The following is a 21,002-nucleotide window of genomic DNA, read 5'->3' as shown; positions in this document are numbered from 1 at the left end:
AATTAAATTCAAGATCATTTAATCTACAAACTAATATACACCTTACAGTAACTACACAAAAAATAACCTTTAATATAGGCAGTCTAAATAGTCCAAACCATTGCCTATCACATCATACACATCCTAATCCCATTTTTAAACATTACCTGCCCATATTTGGTCATTATCCAACCAAAAGTTACAAAAAAGAGTACAGTACTCATACACACTTGCATACATATACATACACACTTACATACACTTTGAAAAGAATCAATGCAACTTCAAAGGTATATTTTTATTTTTGTAGTTTTTAAAGTTTAAAAATTCTATTTCATAAAATTTTGACTTTACTCATATTTTTATCTTCATAAAATATATGATATGATAAAATAAACATTGTTTGATAATAATTTTCATACAATCATAATCTAAGAAAATGTTTTTACGAAAATATATTTTGAAATGTTATTTAATTAGTTCTGAAACTGAAAGCAATTGTTTTAATCTTTCCCAATTACCACTCATTTTCAATAGAATTCAAAATGTTTTGGATTGTAATTAAGCTATCCAATATGAAGAACAGTAAATGGAAATAAAAAGAAATAGCATCTATCAGTTATGTTATAAGTATGTACAAACATAGATTACATATGAAAATAATAATACTATAATTTAATTTTAATTAAATAAAATATAAATAAAACAATTATTTAATTATAATGAAATATTATTTTATTTCATTTAATCCTAATAAGCAAAAAAATTGTTACTCTTCAAAATTATTAAGGAATTTTTTTTTATCAATTACAGATAGAATCATAATAAAATTAATGTGAGAAAGCAATAAACTTTGTTTCATATTTCACTAATTTTCTGGTAACTCAATGAAAAATATTAATAATAATCACACAAAAATATGAAACAAAATTTCTTAATAAATTACTAAAGTACGTCTTTACTTTTAAAATAAAAAACAAAATAGTGCAATGTAAACTAGCTTCGTTTCTAGTATTATCTAAACCAATTTGCTACTTTTCAGTATACTGTATCTCCTCAAGTTTTTTCTTTGTGTCTCATATATGTGAAAAGAATTTTGCTTTTAGACTATAAAACATAAATACATTTTGACTGACAGAGAAAAAATACAGATAATATAAAAATAGATGGAGAAAAAGAGAGAGAGAAAGAGACTTGTGTCGACATTTGCATCATAAACAAAGAATATAACAAACTCTCAAACTATACATTTATATTTCATTAAGTTCTAACTGATATTTTTTTAAATTATTTTTCCATCTTACAAATTTGAAAAGTCCGTTGTAAATAACTGTTATGAAATAATCTATCAAAATTTTAAAACAAAACCAAGAGAAATAAGGGCAGACACAAGTCTACTGGGACCAACTATGTAGAGTTAGAGCTATACCAATTACAGAAATTGTGCTAACAAGTTCTCAAAGAATTAATTGGTTAAGAAGGATTAGGAGGTTCAGCTTTACCCTTAATAAGTACTTCAAATCCAAATTGGGCTTTAGTATAAGTAGAGCTACAGGCAGAGCACCCCTCTCCAAACATAAGGAAAAGAATGACCTACCCCAGTGATTAAGGCAATGATCTACCCCAAGAGTTACTATAAAATTAAATAAAAAATCAACACTCAAAGATAAAAAAACAAAGATATGTTTTTTAGGCTCCCTCTTAGTGGGCTTCCCTCTTACTCATAAACTGTCAAATAAGAATATCTCTACCCAAGAGAAAAGCAGCAAACTACTGATACATAACTTTGAATTGACCAGCTCAAATAAATGGTACAAATAATTAATTTTCATCTATGTACTATAAAAGCACCTATGAATATATCAGTCTTCTTCATAGGAAACTCTTGTTTACCTAAATATTACTGAATAAGTAGCAAATGTAACATTTTAAACCTTATTCATAAAACTTAATGACTGTTATCAATATACTGACTACATTTATGTAGTACTGAAAATTAAAAATAATATTTATAGACCAAGAGTAAGATGTAAATTACTTATGATAATGCATTAATAAAAACATTGTGATTCCAGTTAGTCATATTATTATCAAAAGAAAAAGTTTGTAAACAGATTAAATTTCCTTAAAGTTCCTTGTAAAGCAAGAGAAGTTGCCTTAATTGAATTTCAGTATCAATTATAAGCTTGACTAATTAAAAATTATTTTTATTTATCTGAAATATTTTGAATGTGTGTATCTCAGTTTTTAAAAAGTTATTTTATTTTTTACATTACTATTTTTTTTCTAAAAACATTTTCTGCATTGAATAAGTAACAGCTAAAGTAATAAAGTGCTAAAAAACAAAACCAAAATGACTTAACTCAACTTACAAAAAGACTTTGTGGAAAATAAATAATAATAATATATTACTACAAGGATGAAACTAATTAGAAAATAATCCAGGCAAGAATAAAAGCAAAATCTTTTGCATTTCACTTATTTCAAAAAATTATAAATTACCTATAAACATTATAAAGACGCAATGCTTGTTCCATATCTACAGTTGCCTTTAATCTTCTAAACTGAGGATCAGGAATAAGCTTAAGTGGTGGATTAGAAGATGATTTTGAAGGTAATGGAGGTACACGAGATCTAGCTAAATTTTGAAATTCAGTTACATAATAACTAACATCTAACATATATAGTTCAGGTATTTTGATTTTTGGTAACAATGTTCCAAGTAGAGCATGTCTGATTGCCTGAAAAATAGAATAAAAACATGAAATTAACAGAAAATTTATTTAAATTTAACAATTTATAAAATCCAAGAACAGATTTTTCCTTTTTAATAATAATTATGTAGTTTCTGCCTAGAAACTCACTATTTCAGTCATTCTTCAGTTTTCATTACAATCTCCCATCATGACATGGAGTTCATGTTATGAATGATTTAGATGATGACATTAATTCATAATCTGAGGCTTTCTTCCTTTCAATTACAATATTAATAAGTCCATTGCAACAAACTACAACTACTTTTGTTAAAAATTTAGTTTTTCCTCTATGAACTGTGGAAATAATAATAATTCATTGGATTTGTACAGATCAGGGTGGTGACAAAATATAAATAAAAAAAATTGGGTAGCAAGTAGATTACAACAGTAAGCTTAAAAATTTCCTACAATTTATTAATCAAAAGAAATAGTCATCTAGATCAGTGCTTATTTATCCTCTTTCTGGTAAATGCAGGCTTACACTGAACCACAGCAACCTACCTTTTTAGGATAAATGAATGAAGTAAAATTTACAAGTGCATAATTAAAATATTATTAAATTGTACAAACTTATCAATTAAGAGTACTTGTCTTTCAATCCTTAGACCATCTTAAGTCTTGATCCTTTGCATTTATAATTAAATTAATACAGTATAAATCAAAGGTAAAAAAGAGAAAAAAATTAATCTAATTATATACTAAGAGTTATGAATTTTATGGTTTGAGTTTAGGGCTCAAATGCACAGCTAATATAACATTTTATATTTCTATTAATTTTGTACAAATTTAAAAAAAAATTCCTGTTTATAAAATATTTGGTTCATCATTTTATGTATGAATTATTATTTATTACATAAATAATTATTTAATCATTACATAATAGAATTAACCAAAACAGAAATTCAAAATTATTTAACATAATAGAATATTTTACTTTTAATGAAAATAACTAACAGAAGATAATTTAGAAATACTTGAAATTGTTAACAGTAATGATTAGAACAATTAGAAAGATATTATGTCAACAAGTTTAAATGCATACAAAATTATGGACTGGACCTGTCCTGTTTCATTATTGCCATGATAATCTTGATATTCAAAATTTCATGTCCCAAATAGGATTCATCTGTTTTTATCCAGCCACAAATGTCATACTTATCTAAACAGATTTAAACATTATGTCTATTTCAAACAAATCATTATAATCACTTAAAATCATCTTAAAATGTTAATAATTTTCATTGTTTTTCCAACTTGGGTATAAGATTCTTCTAGAGGCAATCTTATTCCAAATTAAGATAATGTTTTTTTTTTCTTAATATTCCTCTATATTTCAGAATATTAATACCAGAAAAAATTGGTCAAAAGGTAGTGAATCATTTTCTCAATCCATAACTGATCCCTTTATCATTATTATTAAACTCAATACAATATGACTAAACTCACCACTAATCACACTTATTCCGAATCTCTCTCAAGTTTAGTAACTATAGCAAGCTCCATATTTCAATATATGTTAACTTTTATTTCTGAACTGAAGAATAATTGAAAAAAGGATTATAACAAAGCATAAAAAATTATTTCATGATGGTTTATAAAGTTTACACTGTACAATCAATTTTCACAAAAAAAAAATGTGATAGAACAAAAAAATATTTGGCCAACTAGTTGGGATATTTTGTACGTTGTCAAGTAATATAGCAAAGAAGTCCAGAAAAAAAACAATCTAATAATATTTTTCTAAGCATCTGATCTAATAACTCTCTCATCTATAATACATCTCATTTAAAATTATTACAACAAAGAAAAGCTGAACTCTCAAGTTAAATGTTCAGTCAGACAAATTAAGCAAACAAAAAAATAAGATAAAGTTAAAAGATAAAAGACAATTAAGAGTATATATGTACTCTTAAAGATAAATTATTCCAGTAATGGACAATTAAATTTACATATATGATCATTATATTATTCAAAATATAAAATATTAATTCAAATAAAATGATAAAAAATTAAAAGAATATGTTTTAATGTAACTGATATAGAATTTGATACAAACTGAAGATACGGGATACTGCAAAAACTAGTTATTGCAAATTAATATGGTAAGTTTAACTTATCCAGTAACTAAATTTTAGTGGGTTTTTTATAATTCATAAAATGTTAAACTTTATTAACAAAATGGTCGATATATTGATGAATTATTTGAATTTAAAAAAAAATAAATAAATATATATATAAATGATTAATCAACATCGTTTTTGTAGATGATAATTTAATTAAAGACATAGTTGATTTGTAGCAGTTGGCAACAGTGTTTACAAACGTTGTTGGGTAACGTTTTAAATTTATTATCATTCCAGTTGGCATCGAGTTATATTGTTCACGTGTTATGGTTATTGGGGTTTGTTTTTTAAATTTTTAGTTTTTATTAATTTATTTTTTTGTTTTTGTTTGATATAATTTTTGAATTTTTTACTGACTGATGATGCAGGATCCCATGAAAGTCGACTTTTAGTATTAACTTTTTAGGTTCTGTTACTGTATTTGGTAGTTATTTTAGGTTATCTGGCACAGTGGTCAGTATGTGATGGATTTTTTGAATTTTTACATGGTTTTATATATACATATATATAAATACTTACATTAAGATGTGCTTCACAATTTACTTCAGCAGGTATACCAGAGAATTCCCAATCACCTTTAGCCACTTCCAAACTCAGCTTAAAAAGGGTAACATCAAGTAGATAAGCTGGCTTTAAATGGGGTGAATTAATCAGATTATAAGTTGATTCAGGATGTTGTTTTAACCATGGTGTTTCATTTGCAGTATGGTTTAACACTACATCACAAATACTAAGTATCTGTAAAAAAGCAAATATTATAATGTATTTCATAGACTAAAACCATTTCTTTCGAGAGTTGTATTATATAAACCACTGGATGAAAAACAATGAGCTTAATATTTATCAGCTTGATTTTTTCTGCATGAATGTTGCAAATTTCAGATAATTATTTGATGGAAACTTTAGAAATTACAGAAAATTATCTATAATAAGGTTTAATATTTAGGTGTAATATTGAATCATAATCCCCAAGAATATCAAAACTTACCCTAAAAGCATCTAATAAAATTTACACCATATAAATGCCCATGCTCCCACTAACAGTAAAAACAAAATTCTAAAAGACCATAAAGAAACAGAAAAATTGTGACCTAGTCTACCAAACCATAAATAACATCTCTAAAAATCATGTTAAACAACTAATCAGGAACTTCAATGTTCAACTAGACAGAGAAGTAAGATACCACAACATCACTGGAAAATGGCCCAAAAGAGAACAAATGAAAACAGATAGAGATTCATCGATCTCTGCAAAAACCAAAATCTAACCTTGAAATCCACATATTTCAAGAAGAAACCTCAAAAACTCAAAACCTCGAAACACTACACTAAAGGAGAATGGCAACTAGGTCATCTCTTCATAGACAAACACTAACACAAAAAGATCTACAATGTAAAAGTCCTCCAATGTAAAGAGTAGACACAGGTTCAGATCACTATGCAGTCAAGATTAAAATTGAATTCACTCCCCAAAGGAAGCAACAAAACCGAGCTCCTAAAATTAAAAAAAAAAAAAAATAGACCCTACCCAACTAATCAAGAATGTGAATTACTAAAAAGCAACCAAAAAAATAACAATCACAGATAAATTCAAAGACCAAGTTAACAGCCTTACACAAATTGCAAAAGAATTAATCCCAATAAACCCCTGTAAAAAGCATCAATGGTGGAACAGCAAATGTGACGAAACAGTAGAGAAGTTGTCTGTTTTGCACATCAAGCATGGCTATTACACCAACCCCAAAAACCAAAAACATCCTTCCAAAACCTAGTAAATCAAAGAAAAGAAACCACCCAAACCCTAAGAAAAATAAAAAGACATCATAAAGATACACTGAAATCACACAAAAAAGCAGACAAAACAGACCCTAACAACTGCAGAACAATCTCACACCTAAACACAACATACAAAATTCTTTCAAGAATCATTCTCAAAAGGATCAGTTTACAACTCAAGAAAGAACTAGGAGAACACCAGATAGGTTTCAGACCCTGGAGGAGCTGTCCAAACCAGATCATGAGTCTCAACCTAATAATGGATTACAACAGAAAAAGAAGCAGATGCATGGGTGCTTGTAGGCGTCAAAAAAGCATAAGATTGCATCCAAAGAGTATCCCACAAAAGAAGACTCTAACACCTCAGACTCCCAAATTAATAAACATGATAAAACTGACCCTCACAGACACTAAGTCAAAAGTGAAATTCAGAGCTGAACTCTTAGAACCATTTGAAATCAAAGCAGGACTGCGCCGAGGTGATGGACTCTCACCGCTACTGTTCAACTGCAGTCTGGAAATAGTAATGAGGCTCAAAAAAGCTCAAAAAATGTCAACAAAAGTAAAAATAGGCCAAAAACCAAAACAAGCTGCCTTGGTTTTACTGATGACTTGGCACTGTTAGCAAATGAAATCAATGAAGCTAAAACACAGATATTAGAACTTCAGAAAATTGCAAATAAAATTGGCCTTAAAATATCATTTCAAAAGATAGAAACTGTGCCACAAAAACCAACAAATTAAAAGAAATAAACATAAATGGTAATAAAGTCAAAATAATAACCCAATTTAAATACCTCAGAGAAATAATAACAACAAACAAAAAACCTAAATTCAAACAAGAATAAACAAACTAGCTAAAACAAAAAAATTAACCTGGTACACCTACAAAAATTCACTGACACCCGTAAAAATTCACCTACAAAATCACTGATACCATGCGTAAAAGGAAACTAGGATTCTTTGTACAAATCAAAAGGATGCAAGATTTAAGATTTCTGAAACAACTGGTACAGTACAATCTCAACTTGAACAAGTAAATAAAATTAAAAATTTTTAAAAACCCACAATGAAATTAGATTGGATAATTAAATATTAAAATATTAATTACAGACTTAGAAACATTCAAGTCATTTTGAAGAAACATATCTACTGCAGCGCCCTCTGGCGGCTTATAACCATAAAGCAAATCTAAGAACCAGCTCTGAGGTGAAACCTATGTAATGCAAAAAATCGCATTAAAATCAGCCCAGCCATTTTAGAGAAAACCCACTGAGTTGGTCTAGTGGTGAATGCATCTTCCCAAATCAGCTGATTTGGAAGTCAAGAATTCCAGAGTTCAAGTCCTAGTAAAGTCAGTTATTTTTACATGGATCTGAATACTGGATCATGGATACCGGTGTTCTTTGGTGGTTGGGTTTCAATTAATCACACATCTCAGGAATGGTCAAACTGAGACTGTACAAGAATACACTTCATTTACATTCATACATATCATCCTCATTCATCCTCTGGAGTATTATCTGAACCTCAATTACCAGAGGCTAAACAGGAAAAAGAAAGAAAAGAGAAAAGCCATTTTAGGGAAACACATCTACTGCAGCACCCCTTGGTAGCCTATAACCTTAAAGCATATCTAAGAACCTGCTCTAAAGTGATACCTATGTTAGGTATCACTAACATAGGTATCTATGTTAGTGAACTATGTTGGTGAATGTTCAGAAGTGATACCTATATAATGCAAAAAGCCACATTGAAATCAGTTCAGTAGTTTTTGAGGAAAATGGTAACAGACATACTCACACAACATCTTGTGAGTAACTGTGTATTATGATATATATATTATGATATATGTGTCACAAACACATATATCATCTCCACTCTGTCGGGGGTAAAAATACCAAGACAGGATGCAGATGGATTAGAGAAATAAGAGAGGATCTGAAAGATGGTCTTACATCAGAAGACATAAAAGAAGACAGAAAAACATAAAATTAAACAAAAAAAATCAAGGACAAAACACTCACAAGAAAGAAACTCATAACAAGAAGATTTTCAACAACAAAAAGAGCATGGAGATCGGAACGTATGAAAAAGTATTGGGAGGATTACAAGGCCAATGTAGTCCCTTTGAAGAGACTTGGATAATGAACTGACTGACTTAAAAAAAGAAAACAATATTTGTTTACAGTTTTTCACCTGTTATTTCAGTCATGTTATTTCAACAATCCATCAAGAAAATAAACAAAAAAAATTAGCATTTAAGTATAGGTACACACAAAGTTTAATTTAATCTCTTTTTATGAAAAAAAAACTCTTACCTTCCACTCATTTCTGAGCAAGTCAGTGAACTGAGTAATTTTATTGAAATCAACTTTGTTATCACCTTCATGAAAAGTTGTATTTAATTCTAACTGATTACGTAAACTGTATGCAGAATTTGAACCTCCTAATTCCTGCAAAAAATTGAAATAAGAAAAAAATTCGGTTTAAAACAATTTAAGAATTCATTACAATATTACGTTCCCACCAAATACAGATAGAATAGTCACATTAAAGGCAAAGAATGTTATCATGTTAAAAATGGGGTATCAGATTCTTTGCAAATCTTTACATTTTAGGGTCCAACTAGTTGATCTAGACCAAATGCATATGTATGTCACACTGCTTTTAGTCATATAACAGGACTGACCAAACCAATTTTCTTCAAATTTGGCTGAAATATTTTTACATTTGGGGCAGCGATATTATTATTTTTCAAATTTTTTTAAGGGGGTGGAAAGATAGCACAAAAACACCAATTTTGATTTTTTTCAAAGGCACTTTGGAAGAAACTTTATTAAAGCAAATTTCTTATCTACAACGTATATATAAATAATAATAATAAAAAAAAAAAATTTCAAACAAGATATTGTGTGACTCGATCGGTGTAGCCAGGAAAGTAATGTAACATTTTACCAGCATTTTTTGGAGTGTAAAATTAACTTCTTAAAAAAATTTTCCCACAATATTTATTACAAGACACAAATTTAACAGATATGCTAAGATTCAGATGGATGTTGAAAATTATTTAAAACAATTTAACTCTAAAATTACAAAACAAATTAAATGTTATAAATATGATTTTTTAATAATATCCTTCAAAATGTGATAAAATTTCACCTGTGCAACTTTCAATGACTGGTCACTAAAAGACCATTTTCAAAAATATTATGAAATTAGGTAATAAAAAACATTGTATTTGTTCAGTTTGTCATTTCAAAATCCTACAGATTATTTTGCCTATTGATTTTACCAAATAATTTAATTTATTCATTTTTTATTAAAATATATTGTTTCAAAAAAATTGAGCATTAAATACAATCACAGTTCAGGGAATGAATTATATCGTCTAATATCAAACTAATCACTAATGCAGTGTCAATTAAACCCCCAACAATCAAATTATAGTAAACTGATATATTTATTACCTGTATTGGTGTAAAATGAATCATATTGTAACCAGTCTCTTTAGCAACTTGTAATTTTTTCTCCCATGCTGAGAAAGGTCCCAAACATTTAGAAAGATATGTGACACACTGAACACAATCTAATGGCAAGTTTGAACCACCAATACTTAATTCTGGATCCACTAGTATATATCCAGAACCAGCTTTAGTTTCACTAAAATAGACATAAGAAGAAACATATAAATACGATAACACTCAAAAACAAGGAAATTTATATTCATTATGTTTGATAAATACAATAATCTTTAATTTTTAAATATTTAAATTATCCATGAATTAAACTTTTCATCCTAAATAAATTCTCAGTGAAGGGTAAAGTAAACAGCAAATGCATACTAAATAAAAAGTGAATAAACATAAACTAATTTTTAAAATGTGCTCAATGTTTTACAGTGTGACTGCTATACTTTAGAATCAATGGATTAACTTTGTGCCCAAAATTTCTTAGCAAACTCTAATTCTTAGCATTTTATAATCTACCACTCCAATCATCTCAAGTACAGTATCTCATAAAATTAAAATAAATATTTTAATAATTGAAACATTTATTACAGTAAAAGTTTCTACTACTTTTCATTAGATAGAGATAAGATACCTCATTTTCATAAACTCACGATCTGGACTTACACAGTAGGGTGCAAATTAATTTGGTGGAATACTCGTATTTTATCTTTTTTTATTATGGTTATGCTGTTTATCAACTGCGGTAGCATTGTTCTCTATATTCTCAGAGTAATATGAGGTTATGTTCTTTGTTCATCTGATAATGATGTGTAATAGACATATTGTGGGAACTTTAGTGTTTTCTTACAAAATTAAAATTAAAAATTTTTTGTATAAGGGCAAGTCAAAAATTATTTACACTTTCACCATAACATACCTTCAAGGTTGTCATACTGCCTTCTACAAATGCATGATTGATTGTGGTAAAGTGTGCAAAATCTGATTCCAATCATGACATTGGCTATTACAGTGGAAACATGTCTGCTCTCCTAGTAGTTTGCACCCAGAGGAACAACAAGCAGTAATCCGATTTCTATGGTCGGAGGGTGTGAAAGGAGCTGAAATTCATCATAGACTTTTATCACAAGGGGAGACAGTGCTTTATCATGCAAAAGTGTTTTTTCATGTATCGAGAAGTTTAAAACTGGCTGGACAAGTATGATGCACAAAGAGGAAGCAAGACACCCGTCAACATCCACCACAGATGACAAAATTCAGTAAGCTCAAGAGATAGTTTTGGCGAATAGGTGAGTTACCATCAATGAGGTAGCATATTCTTTGAACATCAGTCATGGTTCTGCCCATCAAATCGTCCAAGACGAGCTCGGCTTCCGTAAAGTCAAAAAAAAAAAATAAATAAAAATTGTAAATTGAAATTGTAAAAGAAAGCGTTGTTGCATGACAACACCCACCAATACATGTCTTGCTACACCATTCAAACCATCAACACGTTGAATTTTGAGGTAGTGGAAAACCCACCCTATAGCCCAAATCTTGCTCCCTCCGACTTTGATCTGTTTGGGCAAGATTGCTTTGCAAGATTGTCAAATTTCAAGACTTAGATGTACAAGAAGCGGTGAGAAGTGGCTTCGCAAACAACCAAAAATCTTCTTCCTGGGACGAATACAAAAGCTTGTTGACCGCTGGACCAAGTGCAGTGACTAGGGAGGTGACCATATAGAAAAATGATGTACATGTTGAATAGGAATTAAACATATTATTATTTTACATTAAGGCAGGGACCTTAATGTAAATAAATTGTAGAACGAAAAGTGTAGATAATTTTTTACTTGCCTTCGTTGTTTGTGAAGCATAAAAAAATAATGGATAAACTATAGAAAACCATTGCAAATTTTTTTCTCTTTTGGCAAAACAATTCTCCTATTACATAACAGAAAATACTTGTTAAGTGTGTTAGCTAACATACTATGAATACTATTTTTAAATAGTTTAAAATAACTGTGTCCTTTTCATGTTAAAGAAAGGCAAGTATAGCAGCTGAAAATATTAACTGTCACAGGATTTGTTACTAGTGAGAAAAATAAATTGACCGTAGCCTACCTAGCTGCTGTATACTTAAATTGAGAATTAACAGGTAAAATGTATAGGTGAAAGCTTTTCAACACATACTGCTTGCAGGTAGTGGAAAGCTTACTGGCCACCTAAAAACAGTTCCTAACACCAGCAATGATCATGAAATTTCATAAATATACTAAACCAGGTGCAATCAAAATAAAAGAAATCTGAAAAAATGTTATTATGTTTTCCAATGAGTTCCAATTTCATTTTTAGGAACAAAAAGTAAAAAATATTAGAAAATCATGAAATGAAGTTACCAATCTATATTTAACAACTGATTAAAAATCCCTAAAAAGGTTTTTTGGGGATTCCTTTACATTTGAAGGTTAGATTTATTAATTCCTGCAGATGGTACTTTAGAAGGTGATGAATATATCAATCCTCTGTAGGTAACGGTTGTTATACAATTTTAAAACTGTTTTATAACAAAACTGAATGTTCCAACAATATTTAACAACATTAAATAATGCTAAAAAAAGTATATAGATTTTAAGATTTTTCAATAACAAAGCATTCATGTGCTTTAAATAAGACAGCAACTCTTTTAGCTGAAAATCCAACTTAAATTTTTCTTTTAAGTTGAACTTAAATATAATAAAATATACAGGGCATTTCATAATGTTCTTTGAAGTTTCAAAAATTCATTAACAAAAAACTATTTCACTCCTAAGAATAAAACAAGTACTGTACGAATGAGTACTTAAAGTAAATTTTTTCCACATATACTAGGCAGTTAGTAAACCATTTGCTCACTAGGCATTGACAGTAGAGAAAATGGTTGCCATGGGAAGTGAGAAGTCATTTTGTGTGTTAGAATTTCACTTGTCAAAGTCAGTAATTTCTGTGCAACGTGCGTTTCAGTTGAAATTTCATAAGGAGTCACCAAGTGACAATTCAATTCATGCATGGTATAAACAATTCAGTGAGACTGGTTGCTTGTGCAAGCGAAAATCAACTGGTCGTCCGTCAACCTCAGAAGTCAATGTCGAACGTGTGCATGCAAGTTTCATTCGTCAAAATTAACTGCGGCTGCAGGCAGAGAATTAGGAATTCCAAAAACAACAGTGTGGAGAGTTCTCCGTAAACGTTTATTATGCAAACCATACCATCTTCAATTAATCCAGTGTCTTTCTGATGGAGATAAAACACGTAGGCTCGATTTTTGTTTACAGTTACAGGAAAAGATGTTGTTAGATGAAGGTTTTGTAAACAAGATAATTTTCAGCGATGAAGCTACTTTCCATATTAGCAGCAAAGTAAACCGTAATAACGTGCGAGTTTGGGAACTGAGAACCCACATGCTCATGTGGAACACATTCGGGATTCTCTGAAAATAAACGTTTTTGTGCGATCTCTTGTGAGGCAGTGTATGGGCCGTTCTTTTTTATGGAAACGACAGTAACCGGCTTGACATACCTGGATATGTTATAATTATGGCTTATGCCTCAGCTACTCAACGACTTCATTTTCCAGCAACATGGTTGTCATGCCCATTTTCATAACGAGGTTCGACAGTACCTTAACACAACATTACCTCGGCGCTGGATAGGACGTGCACCTGAAGAAGACCAACACATTATGCTGTGGCCACCAAGATCACCAGACCTTACGCCATGTGATTTCTTTCTCTGGGGTTACGTGAAAGATAAGGTGTTTATCCACCAATGCCACACGATATCGCTGAGCTAAAGATCGCATAATCAATGCAATCAACTCTTATCGAAAATTATATGTTAGAATGAGTTTGGCAAGAGATAGACTTTCATGTTAGTGTGCGCTGTGTCACCACAGGAGCACACATTGAACATTTATAGATTTTAACAAAAACTGTTTGAGTCCCTGCATCACCTCGTACAACTTTTATTTAGGTAAGTGAAATACTTTTTTTGTACTGAATTTTTGTAACTCCTAAGAACATTATGAAATGCCCTGTATTAAATATAAATTTATTTAATATAAAATTAGTTCAAAGGGAAAACATGCTTCATTTAGGTTAAGGGTAAAATTAGACACATTGAAACATATAGATAAAGGCAAATCAGTTAAAGCTATAGCTCAAAATCTTAGAATAACTCCGTTAACTTTAGGAGAATGGAGAAGCAATTGATAAAAGTTACAATCGTGGAGTTCAAGGAAGCAAATTTCAGAAAGTACTGCTACATCCAAATCATATATGAAGAAAAGTGAGTTTGAAAAAATGGGCGAGGCACTGTATTTTTGGTTTACTTCCTATTGTGAAAAAGGCTGGCTAATATCTGGACTAATATTACAGGCAAAGGTGCTATATTTTCAAAGCCAACTACTGGAAGTTGAAGGTTTCTCTGCCAGCATCGGTTGATTAGGCATGCGGAAAATAAGTATTTACCCCTTTCTGTATTTTATAATCAACAATTTTATTTTTTACATTCCCAATAATCCAAATCTCTTTGTACTCCAAGGAGCCTGCAGTTACATTAACTCAGATTAGCAAATCTCTACAGTAGTGCTAAATCTAATAAAGTAGATGAATGTAGCTAATCAATTAATGATAAAGAGATCTTAGTTTTATAAAAACTATATTGGTCAGCACAGAATAACTGGAATTAGCATCTTCAAACAATCACTTTTTTAATTAGATTTCTAACATTTTATAGTAGTATGTGATCACATGCAATATTACATTGTTGCTTTCAATTACCACATCTTGCTTAATTTTATTTGAACCAATAATTCACATTGCACATAATGTATTTAAACATTCTTATAATTCATTATAAATATAAACTGTCTTGCACTGGTGAAACTGCAAACAAAGCAAGTAAAATTTTAAATAAATGTTAACTTTTTTTTTTGTTTAGTAAATTTAAAAAAAAAGCAAAATCGACTTAAAAAATATACTAAACATTATAGTGTAATGCTTTACAAATTCTTAAAATTACAACTTTTTGATATCATTATCAAATTAAAAATTAAAATTTTATTAACCCTTACATTAGTACCAAAATCAAAAAATTTAAACATTGGAAAACCATTATTACATACTTGTACGAAGTAAAGGAAGTATTGTTTTTTTTTTTTTTTGTCTTCAGTCACTTGACTGGTTTGATGCAGCTCTCCAAGATTCCCTATCTAGTGCTAGTCGTTTCATTTCAGTATACCCTCTACATCCTACATCCCTAACAATTTGTTTTACATATTCCAAACGTGGCCTGCCTACACAATTTTTCCCTTCTACCTGTCCTTCCAAAATTAAAGCGACTATTCCAGGATGCCTTAGTATGTGGCCTATAAGTCTGTCTCTTCTTTTAACTATATTTTTCCAAATGCTTCTTTCTTCATCTATTTGCCGCAATACCTCCTCATTTGTCACTTTATCCACCCATCTGATTTTTAACATTCTCCTATAGCACCACATTTCAAAAGCTTCTAACCTTTTCTTCTCAGATACTCCGATTGTCCAAGTTTCACTTCCATATAAAGCGACACTCCAAACATACACTTTCAAAAATCTTTTCCTGACATTTAAATTAATTTTTGATGTAAACAACTTATATTTCTTACTGAAGGCTCGTTTAGCTTGTGCTATTCGGCATTTTATATCGCTCCTGCTTCGTCCATCTTTAGTAATTCTATTTCCCAAAAAACAAAATTCTTCTACCTCCATAATCTTTTCTCCTCCTATTTTCACATTCAGTGGTCCATCTTTGTTATTTCTACTACATTTCATTACTTTTGTTTTGTTCTTGTTTATTTTCATGCGATAGTTCTTGCGTAGGACTTCATCTATGCCGTTCATTGTTTCTTCTAAATCCTTTTTATTCTCGGCTAGAATTACTATATCATCAGCAAATCGTAGCATCTTTATCTTTTCACCTTGTACTGTTACTCCGAATCTAAATTGTTCATTAACATCATTAACTGCTAGTTCCATGTAAAGATTAAAAAGTAACGGAGATAGAGAACATCCTTGTCGGACTCCCTTTCTTATTATGGCTTCTTTCTTATGTTCTTCAATTGCTACTGTTGCTGTTTGGTTCCTGTACATGTTAGCAATTGTTCTTCTATCTCTGTATTTGAACCCTAATTTTTTTAAAATGCTGAACATTTTATTCCAGTCTACGTTATCGAATGCCTTTTCTAGGTCTATAAACGCCAAGTATGTTGGTTTGTTTTTCTTTAATCTTCCTTCTACTATTAATCTGAGGCCTAAAATTGCTTCCCGTGTCCCTATACTTTTCCTGAAACCAAATTGGTCTTCTCCTAACACTTCCTCCACTCTCCTCTCAATTCTTCTGTATAGAATTCTAGTTAAGATTTTTGATGCATGACTAGTTAAACTAATTGTTCTGTATTCTTCACATTTATCTGCCCCTGATTTCTTTGGTATCATTACTATAACACTTTTTTTGAAATCTGACGGAAATTCCCCTTTTTCATAAATATTACACACCAGTTTGTATAATCTATCAATCGCCTCCTCCCCTGCACTGCGCAGTAATTCTACAGGTATTCCGTCTATTCCAGGAGCCTTCCTGCCATTTAAATCTTTTAATGCTCTCTTAAATTCAGATCTCAGTATTGTTTCTCCCATTTCATCATCCTCAACTTCCTCTTCTTCCTCTATAAAACCATTTTCTAATTCATTTCCTCCGTATAACTCTTCAATATATTCCACCCATCTATCGACTTTACCTTTCGTATTATATATAGGTGTACCATCTTTGTTTAACACATTATTAGATTTTAATTTATGTACCCCAAAATTTTCCTTAACTTTCCTGTATGCTCCGTCTATTTTACCAATGTTCATTTCTCTTTCCACTTCTGAACACTTTTCTTTAATCCACTCTTCTTTCGCCAGTTTGCACTTCCTGTTTATAGCATTTCTTAATTGCCGATAGTTCCTTTTACTTTCTTCATCACTAGCATTCTTATATTTTCTACGTTCATCCATCAGCTGCAATATATCGTCTGAAACCCAAGGTTTTCTACCAGTTCTCTTTATTCCGCCTAAGTTCGCTTCTGCTGATTTAAGAATTTCCTTTTTAACATTCTCCCATTCTTCTTCTACATTTTCTATCTTATCTTTTTTACTCAGACCTCTAGCGATGTCCTCCTCAAAAATCTTCTTTACCTCCTCTTCCTCAAGCTTCTCTAAATTCCACCGATTCATCTGACACCTTTTCTTCAGGTTTTTAAACCCCAATCTACATTTCATTATCACCAAATTATGGTCGCTATCAATGTCTGCTCCAGGGTAAGTTTTGCAGTCAACGAGTTGATTTCTAAATCTTTGCTTAACCATGATATAATCTATCTGATACCTTCCAGTATCGCCTGGCTTTTTCCAAGTGTATATTCTTCTATTATGATTTTTAAATTGGGTGTTGGCAATTACTAAATTATACTTCGTGCAAAACTCTATAAGTCGGTCCCCTCTTTCATTCCTTTTGCCCAGCCCGTATTCACCCACTATATTTCCTTCCTTGCCTTTTCCAATGCTTGCATTCCAATCTCCAACTATTATTAAATTTTCATCCCCTTTTACGTGTTTAATTGCTTCATCAATCTCTTCGTATACACATTCTACCTCATCATCATCATGGGGGCTTGTAGGCATATAGACGTTAACAATCGTTGTCGGTTTAGGTTTTGAATTTATCCTTATTACAATGACTCTATCGCTATGCGTCTTGAAATACTCCACTCTCCTCCCTATTTTCTTGTTCATCACGAAACCTACTCCTGCCTGCCCATTATTTGACGCTGAGTTAATTACTCTAAAGTCACCCGACCAAAAGTCGTCTTCCTCTTCCCACCGAACCTCACTAATTCCTACTATATCCACGTTTACCCTATCCATTTCCCTTTTTAAATTCTCTAGCCTACCAACCTTTTTTAAGCTTCTAACATTCCACGCTCCGACTCGTAGAATGTTATTTTTTAATTTTCTGGTGACCCCTTCCTTAGTAGTCCCCACCCGGAGATCCGAACGGGGGACTATTTTACCTCCGGAATATTTTACCAAGGAAGGTGCCTCCATTATTGTATATGTGAAAATGCAGAGCCACATTTTCTTGGAAAAAAAGCAGCTGTAGTTTTCCATTGCTTTCAGCTGCGCAGTACTCAGAGGACTGAGTGATGTTGATACGGCCGTTTAAGTCGTCCTGACTCACGCCCCTAACAACTACTGAAAGAGCTGCTGCCCTCTTTCAGGAATCATTCCTTAGTCTGGCTCTCAACAGATACCTCTCCGATATGGTTGCACCTTCGGTCCAGCTACTCTGTATCCCTGAGCACTCAAGCCCCCTCACCAACGGCAAGGTCTCATGATTCATAGAGGAGGAAAGTATTGTAATCGCAAAAAATTTCGGTTTTCAGATTTCAACGGAAATATCCATTTTGACTGGATGGTCAAAATTTATAATTCCAGAATGGATTCAGGGATTGAATCCATTTTGTTTCGGTGTGACGTCTGTACATAGGTATGTACATATGTATGTCGCATAACTCAAAAACAATTAGCTGTAGAATACTGAAATTTTGGATTTAGACTGTTGTAACATCTAATTGTGCACCTTCCCTTTTTATTGCAATTGACTGGACCAAAAGTGTCCAAAACAGACCAAAATCCAAATTTTGGATTTTGGTCATCGGTGGTTGGATTTTGGTTATATCATAAATGGTACTTATTTTTATTGATTCCAGATTTATAACCACATAAAATTTTAATTATTGAACTATTTAGTTCTTACAAAGGGAAGGCAAATGGGTTCGAATACGACTTCATTTCCTTTTTTTTAACTTTTTTTTAAATTTAAATTATTGATTTTTAATAATTATTAACCTCTGATTAAAAAAAATATGAAAAAAAATCAGATGTTATTAGTGAAATAAAATTTTATGTGCTTTTCATTTTAATTCAAAAATTTTTACAGGGGTTAATAATTATTAATAAATCAATACATTTAAATTAAAAAAATATATATGTTTATGAAGTCAGATTCGAACCGATGTGTGCATGGTTATGGATCCGAGAGGTTCTCACTTACACCACGTACTACTGCAATGTGAAACAAAATTAATATATAAACTAATATAAAATGCTGATATGGACACCACAAAAAATGTGATGCAATGTGGCGTCTACCAAAATGCAATTGTGTAGCTCAATGCAGTTAGAGGATTGTATCTCATTTTCAAATGAAATAAGTTTAAATGAAGTGCAGAAAAAAAAATTGTATATGTAATTTAATAGGTATACAAGGAAGTCATGTGGTGTCCACATCAATTTTTTATTTTTATTTTAGTGTTTCTTTTTAAATTGATAACATTTGTTTCTGTGTACTTTACATTTTCTTTAGTTATATTTTTATATTACTGTACTGACCACATAAAAAAACAACCATTTATATAAATGCAAAAGTTGAGAAAACATCTTGATAAAAATAATTAAAGGGCCATATATAAAAATGAGATAGCAATATTGTTAGTGTGAGGTATCAAGAATTCAGATATTTCCATTATTTTTTAACTTAAATTTTCCAAAAAAATGTCTACAATTTTCTCAATTAATTCCCTAGAATTTTCATGAGGAAATAATTGTAATATCAGAATAGATTAATTTAGGATAAAAATATCTTTTTACTTCCCCAATTAAATTTCCCAATTAATATTCTAAAATTATTAAACAAAAATATGTTAAACAACAAAATTACTTTATGCTGTACATGTATATCATAGTGATATAACAATCCAGTATAGTATTAATAACAACAAAAACAAAAATATCTCTAAGCATTCTATTTAAATCTAGTTCATAAATTTCTGACTTGAGTTAATCTGTAAACTACCGGAGAAATTTCCTCAAAACTAAACAATATAATTAGCTAAACTGATCCATTTATTGAAGAGTCAAACTTAAACACAAAAAAGAAAAGAATAACTACAAAAACAATTGAAAACCTCTATTTTTTTGAAGTCAGTTGATCCAAAATTAAATTGCATACTTGGAATTATTCAGTCAATAAATTCTCAACACCAAAACACAAACAACAAGATAAATGCACGTGCATATGGAAAAAATTTGAAATTTTCTTTGACACAAGTATACTAATAATATGTACTTGCATATTATGAAATGCTTGCCATTACAGCAACAAAAAATAAATCTTGCATTACAAGCATACTTTATGTCAAGATAAGAATATAAATTTTACCAATTCTATTTATCTTTCAACTGAAATTTTGAAATATATTTTTAAAAAAAGAAAGTTTTTCAAAGTTCAAAAAAAGGTTTATAAACTAAATTATATATCAAACAATTAATGTATACTTTTTTTTAAAAATATGATGATAAAAATACATACATATTACTCACCTATCATCATAAATAAAATAATAATGAAATGATCCAGAATTCCCCAGATGTACACGACAATAACGGGCAGTATCGTCATGGGCAGCACCTTCCCATGTTAAAGCTCGATATTGATTACGAAAAAACTGTGCATCGCCAGCAGGTATATTACAATAAACGGTTATTTTTCTTCCAAATAAAGTAGGACCAACTCTTAGATCAAGAGTCCAACCTTTAAATTAAAACAAGAATATAAGACTACAAATGTGTAAAGATAAGATAACGAATTAAGAAGTTCAAAACTTTTTCAATGACTCAATTATAACAGTTAAACTTGGACAGTTAATTTATTACAGTCTAGACAGAAGTCATTATTACAGATTTACCAATCACAATAAGCCGAGGCAATACATAACCTACATATAATAAGGGATTGGCA

The 21,002-nt window shown here is 30.4% G+C and overlaps 1 protein-coding gene across 10 annotated transcripts in view; it reads right to left on the bottom strand.

Moving 5' to 3' along the window:
* LOC142324285 (glycogen debranching enzyme) overlaps window positions 1–21,002 on the bottom strand; it is a 145,931-nt gene that overhangs the window by 85,360 nt on the left and 39,569 nt on the right. For all 10 annotated transcript variants that reach the window (XM_075365208.1, XM_075365211.1, XM_075365203.1 and 7 more), the window contains 5 exons: window positions 20,585–20,795; window positions 10,105–10,297; window positions 8,956–9,090; window positions 5,378–5,596; window positions 2,482–2,720 (listed from right to left, as the gene is read on the bottom strand). In XM_075365208.1, coding sequence (XP_075221323.1) covers window positions 2,482–2,720; window positions 5,378–5,596; window positions 8,956–9,090; window positions 10,105–10,297; window positions 20,585–20,795 — 997 coding nt within the window. The remainder of the gene's footprint in view (window positions 1–2,481; window positions 2,721–5,377; window positions 5,597–8,955; window positions 9,091–10,104; window positions 10,298–20,584; window positions 20,796–21,002) is intronic.

Source organism: Lycorma delicatula, chromosome 4 (assembly GCF_047948215.1).
Source record: "Lycorma delicatula isolate Av1 chromosome 4, ASM4794821v1, whole genome shotgun sequence".
NCBI classification, from domain to species: Eukaryota; Metazoa; Arthropoda; class Insecta; order Hemiptera; family Fulgoridae; genus Lycorma; species Lycorma delicatula.
Note: the sequence above shows the minus strand (reverse complement) of the source record. Positions and strands in the feature narration are given on the sequence as shown.